We start from the raw sequence: 12,893 nt of genomic DNA, 5'->3' as shown, positions 1-12,893 counted from the left end.
AATGCCAAAAACGATTGCCATGCTCCAGAATCCATGGTTGCAGAAGAAGACGACGGTAGGCTTTTTTGGCAGACAAATCGGCAAAAGAAAAAGTGGAATAACCTGGTAGCCCCCGATCAAACTTCCAATCAAGCAGTGGAAGAGGAGAAAACAGGCGACGCACCTGCTGAAAAGGCATGCCATATAGGCCAATGATGATCCCCATATGAAATTGTGTCTGAGCCTTTGGAAAAGAGTGTGCGGCCACTGTCATCCACTACATCTTCCACCAAAGAAATGCCTGAGCGATGTAGAAAATAAGCCTTACGAGGCTAAAAAAGTGCCATAGGAGAATCAAAGACCCGACTCCAGTGTAGACTTTGTTGACTAAGCAAATTGCCCAGATCCGAAGGGCAGCCAGACCATGATAAACGTGACAAAAGCTGTTGCTGCCAATCGGAAATCAAATGGGTAGAAAACGGACAGCCAAGAATGCGACCTTGAAAATGCCCGAAAATAACATCCGGGATAGCTGGTAACCAATGCCCAAATGGTGTTGTCCGAGAGAGGCAAACAAGTGAGAAAGCATGAGTGTCCAAGGTTGACGCTGTTTCAAGAAAGTAGGCAAGAACATGGCCTTGCGAGCAAGCACATGAACATGTATGTTGAGGATGTTCAAGCCCCTATGCATCTTTGGCATGCAAACATAACTGCATTTGAGAAGACGCACAACCTTACGGTCAGTTTTGGTACGCCAAAGATATTCTATCGCTCTGGAGTCTGGACATAAACTGTTGAATGTCCAAAGAGGACCAAGGAATGCGCGGCAAATGAAATTGCACATAAGCCATAATAATGGACTGGACAATTCGAAGGCAAACATGAAGTGGCCAAGTGGAAAGTTTCCAGTGGTCCAACTTATGGTAAAGCTTTTGAAGCACCCACTGTCTCTCCTGTGACAAGGAAATGTGCCAACCAATGGGGTACCCCAAATGCCGCACCACATGATCAGGAGCGAGCAAGAGGCCCGGCCACAAGAAACAATGCCAATCACGCTCATGCGAAGGCAGGAGTTTTGATTTTGCAAAGTTAACTTTTAACCCCACCACCAAATCATACAGATCAAGGGCTTGCATAAGTGTTGAAGATTTGACGGAGAATTGCGCAAGAAGAAAAAGGAGTCATTAGCATAAGCTTGGCTAACAAAAGGTGTCCCCCCCATGAATAGCAATGCCATGCAAGCGCTGCTCCAAAACCAAAGCATCCATGTATAGCAGTAACGGATGAGTGGCGATAGCATATAGCAAGGCATTGAGAGGACAGCCTTGCAGAATGGAGCGGCCCAATGTCCAAGAGAAAGAGAGAGCAACAGCCAACAGGCAGCGGGCAGAGCCATCCACACAGAGCCAATGCACCACATGTTGCATGCAACGACCGAAGCCCAATTGGGCGAGAACAGCTGCAATGAAATCCCATCGAATGGTATCAAAAGCTTTCTCAATGTCTACTCGCATGATAAGAACATCCTGACGAGTGTATTCGGCATACTCTATCCCAATGTAAGTATTAGCAATATTATCAAGAATCTGCCTATGAGGCACAAAACCATTCTGGGCAGGATGCAAACCAGCATATAAAATGTGGGGCAGTGATGGTTTGGTACCCTTCTTGGCATGAGCTTGTGAGAAAGCACTCGTGTTTGTGGGTTTGGGGCAACCTTGATGAGGCTTGGGTCAGCACAGAGGGGATGCAAATGTCGAGGTCATGTCAGTGGATTTACCAATTGCAGTGATGACCTTCGGTGTTGTCGTCGCCACATTAGGGATGTTTACAAGAGGGGTTGCCGATGACGAAGTTTCAGTGATTTAAGCCTTTGACTCCTTTATTGAGGTTGGTCGAAAAGGGGTTCTTCGAGCAGAGGCTTCAACATGGAGGCCTGATGACGTAGAGAGTAGGTCTTCATTAGCAGTGGCAGTTGTTGGAGAGGCTATACCCTTGGGAAGAGTGCCTATTGACATTGAGGGTTGCACCTGGTTACCCTTGCTAAAAAAAGATTCGATGTTTGTTGTTGGTGTTGACATGATTGGTGGGACGTATTTAGGAATGGCTGCTATCAACTGCGAGATTATTGAGTTGGAGATAGGAGACTGTTTCTTGATGGTGAGGTCGGAGTTGAACGAATAATGGATTTATCAGAGAGAGTTGTTGATGGAGAAGGCACTATTCAACTAAAGGAGCTTTCTAGGAGGAAGCTAATAGCTCTTTGTGTTTAGCATTATAGAGATCCTTCAATGTAAGATTTTCATTGTCATAAAATGGTACCACGAACTCTATGTTATCGACCTTCAAGGTGATTGGTATTGTTGGCGAAGTGTAGTTTAGCTTGTGTGGCAACAATCCATTTACATCCCATAGTTACACTTGCTTTCAACACATACTCAAGCAAAAAGAACTTGCAATTTGGGGGGTTAGTTTGCATATAGATTATTTGTTCAAAGTATTCCAAACATGACATTTTCATGTTCTTTGTGAAGGGAATCCACTTAGGATGAGCTTGGGGTGTGGGCAGGCCTAACAAATCCCGGAGTTCAAAGCTCATGAGATTGTTTTACACCACGGGTAAAGTTGAGCTTGTATCCTTTTGATCGCCATGTACACTTCAATTCCAACCTATATTCTATGAAGATTAAATCAAGGTCAAGTTCACGCACTAGAGTTTTTAATTCTTTCAATGATAACTCCTCCTACAAAAGCATTGTGTAAATGCCTTTAGGAGTGTCTAGGGTAACCAGTTGCATAAATTGATTAATTCAGTACCATGCGTCACCCATCGAGACTCCACCAAGGATGATTTCATCCGCAAGTGTTTCGAGAGCACTCACATAGAACTTGCGTACCATGGTTCCACTCACCATGAGTAACCGCACGGGCCGAGATGATTAAGAAGACATAGAAACAAGTGGAAGAAGCGGGCAGCCGGATTGAGGTTGCCAAGAAGCAACGGAACCCACCATCATCCCCAAACATCATCAATGACACACTTGAAGAGGAGAAAAGAAGGAAGATTAGGGCATTGAATGTGAGAGTGGTGGGATGCAAGGAAGAAGCCTCACCGAAAGAGGATGCCATAGCACTATGCAGAAACCTAGATATCCCTGATACCCCCTTCGTCGAGGCATGGAGGGTGGGCAAAGACACCACCAAGGAACGCGCACTCATCCTCAAGTTTGCGGGGTTGGAGGCGAGGCAAGCATTCCTTACCAAAAGGCGGGCACTAAAAGGAGAAAAGACATACCTTGAAAACGATCTCACACGTGGCACACAGGAGGGAGTGCATGCCACGCATCTTGGATGCACGGAAGGTAGGGAAATGGGCAGTGTACAGGGATGGGAGGGTGATCATCACCGAGCGATGTGCCAAATGAATTGCGAGACCTATGAGACCAAGCTAGAGATTGCGGTTTGGAACTTCAATGGCACCTTAAGGACAGATGCAGGTCTGTTCGAGGAGAAATTTAGAGGGAGAGACTTGGTCTTATACGCAGAGACACATCAATGCCAAGGCAATCGGGTTCCAGAGGTGAGGATACAGATGGAAGTCTGTTCAATACAGAGGAGATTCCACTGCCTCTTCCGAGAGGGATTCAGACCACTCACACGGGTGATACAGTTTGAGCATCAAAGGTGCTTGGGCATGTACTTGATGGAGCTCAGATGACACACGGATGTAGTGTTGACGCAGCATGCTCAGAGAGAGCCTTGGCTCTGACAGGACACCTCACAGAGAGAAATCACAGATTTCTTTGTGTTACACACATCCACATCGGAATCCAGTGCCCACAACAGTTCCTCTACTATGACATCAGAGCCCACCACCCGTACCCACACTCCAGCTCCACGCCCCAGAGGAGTTCTTAGCGAGAGAGCTCGATCCATTCTGCGAGCCAGACCTCCCCAACCCAAAGCATGAGGAGCCTCCACCACACAGAGACAGATTCGTGAGGTTCCCCACCAACATGACATGCTCTCATCACAGAGGCTTGACATTCACTCCACCATCAAATCCGTTCTGGCCAAGGCGGGTATCGTCATTAGCTGATCACAATATATCTCACTCTACACAGGATCCTGATTTACGTCGTATATTAACCGATTACGGTTTCGAGGGTCACTCATTATGAAAAGACTTTCCTTTAAGTAAGTACATCACAATGATTCGAAGAAACATGTGGTTCCCGAACTGATGGAGATGGCTTAAGAATTTCGCTATTCTGATTTGGCCAGTCCTTGGCGACTAATGCCGCCCAAATCCTTTTGTAATTTCGCTAGTCCTTGGCAACTAATGCTGCCTATATCTTTTTGTATGTCTCTGGGTTCACCTGGCAAAGGAACGAAAAAAGACTAGCAAAAATTACTGATAGAGATCCAGGGGATCGATAAATTACTATTGCGGTACATAAAGTGGTGCGCGATATTGATGTTGTCGTGGTGTGCGATGTTACCGCCTTTTTTACTTTTTCTTTTAGTTTTCCATGGCTCAGTATATCCATGGTACCATTGTATTACTTTTAGTCTCATAGGTCTCCGTAGACGTTAATATAACTTTCTTCTTTCTTTCTTTCTCTCATACCAGCCATGCACAGGAGATTCTCCACGACATGACATGCCCTCACCATAGCCACATCTACAATCAGGAGCCTTGCAGAGTCATGTTTCAGTTTTCAGTTTTCACATCCCTTTTCCTTGGCACTGTATACCCATCGTATCATTGTACTATTCATGGTCTCATAGACCTTTCGGGTATTTGGTAAACATTAATAGTTCTCTCTCTCTCTCTCTCTCTCAATTTAAATTTTCCCATTCTATTCAATTTCACCCAATTTTTTCCCGCACCCTCACTTTTCTCGCAATTTTTCCCACTTTTCAATTTTCCCCAATTTCCGATAATTTCACCCAATTTGAGCTGATTCTCTCCCCTAATTCTTTCCGGTTTCCCCAATTTTTCCAATTTCCCCCAATTCGCTATGATTCTTCAAGTTTCCCCTTACTCTCTCTGATTTATAGTATATACCAATTACAATAAGCACTATATAAGTGAGTCTTGGGTTATTATTGATTTAGTGTAGTCTGGACCTAGACCAAGAGGCTTACTCCTGCCATGGACATGGCGGATCATGAGTAGTCTTGCCGAGTGTGGGCAGGCACTGGTGGTATGGGACGCCAGGGCTAACTGGCATAGACCCGTGGGAATGGAACCTTAACCCTTGGCTAGGGGGTGGTTTGTGGACGCAAACCTACAGATGGGTGGTGAGCTTTCCTACACCCTTCTTTGTTTGTACTAATCTTGTTTATGCATGTGTATTGGGTGATTCTTTGGGAGGAGTCTCTTACAAGGGTCTAGTTTAAAAGAGAGAATGTTACGAACGCAATAAGCTGTAACGGATAGCATGTAATGTGAGGCTAGGCTTCTACCCAAGGTAGCCCGAGAAGGGACGCACATAAAATAAGTGACTTATGGACACTTATTAGCGTGGAAAGCCCTTTAGTTTTTAATAAGTGTGCTTTCTTGCTTTTTTCTTTTTCCCTTGAATATATCCTTCTGTAGTAGCAACTTGAGTGCCCATCCGAAGGCAGCTCGGTCTCCTTTCCAAAGGTACATCTATAGCAGCAAACAGCCAGGATGCTGCCGAGGAGCCTACGGGGATATGATCTCGGGACCTCCCCCTTCCATGCCTTAAACCCACACCACTAGGCTACACACCCACTGAGTTATTGTCTCATCATAAGTCACATCCCTTGCAGGGAGATTGAGACCCAAGCAAGGCCTACACCTGGTGCTGTAGCCGCACACCTCAACAGGGTGGGCTACTACCGTGGTATGGGACATCGTGGCAAGGTGAGGAACGAGGTCATGGTTTTGGTCTAGCCTCATAGCTCGGGGATGCTCCACAGGAGAAATGATTCGAAGGTGAGCCGCCAACACCCCTCATCTATGTGTTCTCTGCTATATGATTGTCTTGTAGGAGACGTTCGGGATATCAAGGGGTAATTTTACATATGGTCATTACCTATCGGATTCTAGGCAGTCATGTGGATTGATTAATTACAATGGGTTATCTCAATGAACCCATTCCAATGGGTTTACTTTCTTTCCTCATGGTGGAAGCTCCAGTGCCCCATCAAACTACCTCTCGGTTCTCACACAGATCTACTTTAACCACCAATCAGAAAAGGTGTACCCAAGTCAACTCTATGATGATCTGCATACCATCCATCGTCTAGCTACATTAGAGCGCCATCTTTTACAGAGGCTTTGAGAACAAAGGTAAATCTCTTGCAGGTCACAGTCGTGACTTATCAGAATAAGTGGTATGATGATGAATGTATAAACAATTGAGAACAATTGCAGCAAGCTATCATCAGTGGCAATGTCTAATAAGGATGCCCAAAGAGCCAAGATAGGTTCGGTCCTCCCAACAAGAGGGTTTTCTTGAGAATGCAGGCCGAAGACCCACAGCATCCTGCAAAACCACCAATCTTGAAGCCACATCCACTACCCAGAGGAGACCATACAAAGTTCAGAGGATGATTGTGGGCATGTTCTACATCCACATGGAGGACCTGAAAATTGAGATTCTCTGCCGCTTATGTAACCCCATTACTTTGCTTGTGTTGCCTGTAATATGTAACCAACAAATTTGCCAATCGATTCAAGCACTACTTGGTGTATCACATACAACATTACAGGGGCAACAGTTGCCAATCAATTTAAGCATTACTTGAATGCATTACAATTGCCAATCGATTCAAGTATTACTTGGTATATCACGTACAACATCACAAGGGCAACAGTTGCCAATCAATTTAAGCATTACATACAACGTGACAGTGCAACAGCTTTCTCCCATGCTTGACTTTTGAGGAACAACATGAAACATGTTCCCTTTAATTACTGCATTCAAGGAAGATGCAAACAGCCACAAAGCGCACAAGAATGCCTGAAAGATAAATGCATAAGAGAGCCTAAATGATAACTGACTGTTATAAAATAATGCCCTTTATGTAATCTAGTTACACTTGTAAAGTTAGACAAAGAAGTTATTTGAGTCCATACTTAGGTCCATGTCACCATCCAGACCTACAAATCGTTTGTGAACCTTGCAACCCAACTCTTGAGCTGCTGCTAGTTTGCTCTGCCTATGTTGTTCTCCTTGAAGAACTAAAAGCAGATCTGAGATTCCACAAGTAAACCCAAACATCTGCCACAGAAGCACAGCACAATTGATCTTTTTTTTTTCAGATCCAATTTGTTTAAAAAATGATTCTCTTGAAAATCATATAAACAAAAGAAAAGATAATTCTTGTAAATGGAGACAATATTACAAAAGCATGCCTCTCACCTGTAGAAAAGATGTAAATAATCGGCTAAGAACAGATAACAGTTGGCCAGCAGCATCAGCTCCATAGAACTCTTTAAAAGCATGCACAAGACCATACTTTCCAAACTGTGCTTTGTCAATTACACCATGAAGCAACTCATTTTTTTGAATCCTCAGTTTTGTTTCACCATTGTTCCGCCCCCAATACTCTCCAGAGACCTTTCCAGTGTTCTTAACTGTGTAGGGAAGCCTCCCAGATGTAACATAACTTAGGACCGTAGTTATGACCTGAGATCTGAACAAAGTTAAAATCTTGGACACACTGAAAGTCAATAGCATACATGTGCTAGCAGGTAGATACAAGGCATACGATTTCCATATACACTTCACTGCAATTACCTGTTTTCCAGTCCACAGGGGTTTAGGCTTCAAGACTGCTGGTGCCAATGTAATGATAGATCGGTCATGCTCAATTACACCAACTTTTGGTTGGCTTTGTCCCTTTAAATAAGTTGGTGGAGCAGAAGAAATGCAGGCCGAATAAACGAGCTCTTGATACTCCTCTTTAGTCAAAAATGTGTCTTTCTTTGTTAGCAGAGTGCCGCTGACAATGTGATCCTATATGGTATTGCCAGCATGTGTTTAATCGTTGATGAAGCAGAAAGCTTACAAGTAAACTTACATAAACCATAAAGTAACGTGTAATCTCCAACTTTGATGCTTATATGGTTTGCCTTACATATGTAAACATGAAAAAGATAGACCATAGATTAAAGCTTAAAATCAAAAATACAGCACAGAAATACTGTTGTGAACTGTTGGGCAAAAAATTGCTACGAAGGGTCCATTTATGGGCAGCCTCCTAGTGCCTGCTGGTCAGCCTGATTAGCCAGTAAAATGGTCAGCCTACTTGAGGGAAAATGGTCAGCCAAAGGTAGAAGTCTGTACATGTGGCAAACTCAGAAGTCATCAGTCGCGTAAATTTGGATAGCTACTTCCACTTGCATGGCTGATGTGAACTGGGGAATCTCCTCCAAAATCACAGTCCCTTGAATTGGGCTTCTCAAAATTAAAATAACTCAAGAGGGTGCCCTTATTAAAGGTCACTTACAAGTTAGGGACTATGGTCTAGTGTCAATAAATGTAAATTCCATTTTGCTCTACTCAGACATATATACAGTTCACAAGTTGAGAAGATCTTCCCCATGGATCTTATTTCAATGCAAACAACACATAAGCGAGATAAGATTCATTAAATTTGGTGCAAATATAATCAAAAAGATAAACCTCAACTCTCCGAAGAAAATAGCAATAACCATAAACCGATGTTGCTTTTTGAGTTTACGATTGTTCAGAGCACATCGTGCATGCACAGCTGTACAGGAGTAGCAAACAAGAACCAAAACAAATGTGTCACACTTTCTTTCCGACTACAAAAGATGAACAAAAGCAGAGTAGCAAGGGCTTCATTTTGGGCGACGTGCTGCAACTTCCATATGCATCCGCTAGAGACTTTTTATCCAGAAGCTCCTGGAGCACATACCAAAGTGAGGATAAATAATGCAATTCTGGTGATAGTCGGTATACATCTCAAGCCAAAACTGGGAGTCCACCCACCACCACTAGGCAAAGACAAACCAAATCTATTTGAAATCCACATGCCATAGCTCCACGACCTATCCTCAACCGAAGGAGCTAAGTTTTTTAGGCGCACATTACCACAAAGCCTGGGATCAGATGACTACACAATGAACTGCTCTTGCCTATTTATAGGCCCATGGAACTGCCCCTATCATTACCCAATTACTGTCAGCCAGGTCCTTGGACAGCAAATTACCAGAAATCCCATAAAAAGAACTCGTCAATGCCTAAAAAGGCTCCTAATGATAGCCAAAACTGAAAGTAAGCATGTCCACATGCCACGCATGTGATACGGTGTGCTTTGTTTAAAACTCTAATGTATCTGCTCCTTGCAGCATATCTTGGTCCTATTGCTCTAGGGATTGGTTCATGCCAGTTGGTGTGTGACAAAAGACGAGTAGAGGGAGAGAGAGTGTGGGCACGAAAGAAGTGGACAGGCAGGGTAACTCCCATGAATGAAGGTCGCACGAGGGGATGTCCAGTGCACACATGTTGCACTAGGGTGCCCCGTAATCAATACACTGAGTCATTTTTGATGGGCATTGTGCATTTTGTGAGCCCTTGTCTAGGGACATGTCACCTCGCACCGTCTAGGTCTAGGGTCCAATGAGTGTCAAAGTTCATGTGCAAGTCCCACAAGCCAGATGTAAGCCACTTGCAAGTTGTACTTAACGTACAGGTCTCCCAAGCACTTATTAGACCTCTGGTCAGATGTCTGGAACACTCATTAGATCATTTAGGAAAGTCAATGTCTACCTGTGTGAAAGCCTTTTCCAAGGTGACTAGCAAGGTAACAAGATGATCGAAATATGCATTTATAAGATCATGGACGGGGCCAGGATAGCCCATTGGTGGCCCAAATACCCAAATGAAAGGGCCGCCTATTAAAAATATGGAAATGGGAATATTTGTCCGAAAGCCCCCAGTTGGAATGTAGAGGATGGCCAACAGCATATAATGATGCCCACGCAGCCATCTGCACTCACCACAAGCCCACATGCATGCTTAAGCCCCAGGCAAGCAGTAGAAATATAAACGCAAGCAAGGGTGGACAGCAGGAGCATATGCAAATTCAGCCAACAATGCTGTATAGAAAACACAGGTTGTCATCAACTGCAACCCCATGTGCACCCCTAGATAGGGAGGGTTGAGCCTGTCATAAATAGACCTAACGTGCCAACCACATACAAATGGCCTTGTTGTGGAAACAGCATGATACCACAATGGTTACGACCGGGGCGAGGGGTGGGGTCTTAAGTAAGTGATTGGGACCCCATCAGGTACATTATGTATGCTTCTTGCTTCTCTCTCTCTCTCTTCCGTTATCTTTTCCATAATCAGTAAATTAACACACGCTTTGATCACTATTAAGAGCTTCCGCTACACCTCAAGATGTAACACTATGCAAGTTGGATGTAATTTTATGGACTAACAATGTCACAGAGTTCCTCATGGTCTTCTCTTAATTGTTAATAATTATGTCTTTTCTACTCTTCGCTTCTTTATATCTCTTCCTCTTTGAGCTCAAACAACATGCACAGATTACTAAGGACCAGGGAAAACACTAACCAAGCAAAAAATCAAACCCCTCTTTCCTTTATAACACACAGGATAGCCAAAGCTGGAAGATAAGGTTCCGGTTACCTAATCTAAGATGGTGGACCAGCCCCAAGACTTCTGAAGGTATTGTATGGGAGAACATCCAGGATAAATTTTCTGCGACCCCATGTGCACCCCTGGATAGGGAGGGTTGAGCCTGTCTTAGAGAGACCTAATGTGCCAACCATATACAAATGGCCTTGATGTGGAAACAGCATGATACCACAACCCATTCAAAACCCAATAACTATCAACGAGGCTCAGTAGCAAAAAAAGTCATAGTTACATAAAGAAAGTACATCTTTTTAGGCATGAGGAGAGTTCTCAACAAATCATAATGTGAAACACCTTTTTCTTTTAATATAGCTCGCCAGACCACTCTACAGGCATGCCCAAAAAGATGTACTTTGATAAAACCATTTACCTGAATTAGTCCTCTGATGGGATTACCATTTGTTGGGACAACATACTGTTGGTTTGCATTCACAATCTGATATGCCTCAGCTCTTCCAACTTCGTCTTGTGGAAAATGAACATTCATCTCATCACCATCAAAATCTGCATTGTAGGTGCTGAAGAAAGGAGAAAGCATTTCAAAATGACTTGGAGGATTCCCTTTACTATCATTCTTTCTCAAAAACATCATAACAAACCAACCTGCAGTTTGCATAATGCAAGCGCAAGGTCTTTTCACCTTTCAAAACACGAGCTACATGTCCCATCACACTAGGCTTGTGAAGAGTCGGCTGCACAATGCTCAACAGAAAACTTCAGGAAAAGCTTGGATGCAGATCAGTATGTTTCAATTTTGCCCCAAAAAAAAAACAAAGCATGCACCTGACGGTTGACTAGCAACGCATCACCATCTCGAAGATGCCGGTAGACAATTTTCCCAGTAGCTTTTATGCTATCGAGGTTACCACCAAAAGTGCCAACAGTACTTCCCGTGGTCGAACTCGGAGTAGATAAAAGAGTTTTACTCAAGGCAAGGCGTTGTGATTTAGTTAGATTATTTAAACTGACAACCACCCCGAGCTCATCCTCCACATGAGTCGCACCAGGATAGACTGAGAAACCATTCGAAACAGCTTCCCTCAATCTATCAACATTCCAGTGTGTGACTTTCTGTAAAGCATGCAAGGAAAGGCACTATTGAACTCCTAGGCAATCAACCAAGGGACATGACAAGTTTGCACAGAAACCAACTATTGAAGGAGATGAATTGATCTGACCTCCGGGTATGTTAACCGAGTTGCAAAGTACGGTGGAATGCCAATCTCATTTACGGCAATGTATGGGTCTGGAGATATAACAGACCGACATGAATAATTCACTCGTTTTCCCATTAAGTTCATGCGAAACAGTCCATCCTTCTTCTCAAGCAGTTGTCGTACACCATTCTGTTCACTCTTCTTCCCAATAACTGTATGAGAAAAAAAAATCCATCAGTTTGGAAATGCCAGATCAATCAAAAAAGGAACTCCCAGAATCCTTACACTTTCACACCCATTTAATTCATAAAGCTAGAAGCCAGCATCCATGCACAGTACAAATGAATGTGATATCAAGTGCTTTCATGACGTTTTTAGCATGCCTTTTACTGTGTCTTGTGAAGAAATTCAGCTGAGAAATTTTCTTATTGGACTGATGCTACAGCATACTAAAATCGAAAGTAATGCACAAACAAATACCTCTTGCAAGCCATCATCACATGATTGTTGTAAGAAGGTAAAGAAAATGCAGAACAAATCGCTCATGGCATCTAGCTTATAGTAGGTGTAACCTCCTCAATCACAACTTGCACTAGCGTACATTGAACCACATGACACCCCCTTAAGAGAAAAGACAACTGCTTGTTAAATCCAAACCCATGAACACCAGGTTGGACATTGCACAGAAGCAAGAGGCCACAACTTTTCAAATGGAAACATATCTCCCTTTCCAAGCATGTCCTTCCCAATCACCATATGCTTTCCAGGGATTCCTTAGGAGTACCAACAGCTGCAAGAAGATTCGGGAAGAACCTATGCAGCCAATGCCCTTGCTATTGATTGCCACACGACCATGCCCCAAGCCCCAAGCCCACCCCTCAATCTCGGCACAACAATCCCTCACATTTATAGCACGCACAAAGGTAGAGGCAAGCTGGTAGAAGATCAAGTGCAAGCTAATATACCACTTTGAAATGTCCCACCCCTCGCCCACGAGTGGATCCAACATAGGTTTGGGCAGTTATGACCCGTCACCCAGCCCCAAATGAGGAAACAATTGCCCTTAAGGACAAGGTAAGAAAAA

The 12,893-nt window shown here is 43.7% G+C and overlaps 1 protein-coding gene across 2 annotated transcripts in view; it reads right to left on the bottom strand.

The window, feature by feature from the left end:
- Nucleotides 1-12,893, bottom strand: part of NRPA1 (nuclear RNA polymerase A1) — a 102,592-nt gene that overhangs the window by 45,395 nt on the left and 44,304 nt on the right. For both annotated transcript variants that reach the window (XM_086816325.1, XM_086816326.1), the window contains exons 8-14: nt 11,831-12,021; nt 11,436-11,723; nt 11,256-11,344; nt 11,023-11,170; nt 7,758-7,976; nt 7,380-7,646; nt 7,094-7,238 (exon numbers count right to left, since the gene is read on the bottom strand). In XM_086816325.1, coding sequence (XP_086672451.1) covers nt 7,094-7,238; nt 7,380-7,646; nt 7,758-7,976; nt 11,023-11,170; nt 11,256-11,344; nt 11,436-11,723; nt 11,831-12,021 — 1,347 coding nt within the window. The remainder of the gene's footprint in view (nt 1-7,093; nt 7,239-7,379; nt 7,647-7,757; nt 7,977-11,022; nt 11,171-11,255; nt 11,345-11,435; nt 11,724-11,830; nt 12,022-12,893) is intronic.

This window comes from Cibotium barometz, chromosome 22, assembly GCF_041138505.1.
Source record: "Cibotium barometz isolate CiBa-2024 chromosome 22, ASM4113850v1, whole genome shotgun sequence".
Classification (NCBI taxonomy): Eukaryota; Viridiplantae; Streptophyta; class Polypodiopsida; order Cyatheales; family Cibotiaceae; genus Cibotium; species Cibotium barometz.
Note: the sequence above shows the minus strand (reverse complement) of the source record. Positions and strands in the feature narration are given on the sequence as shown.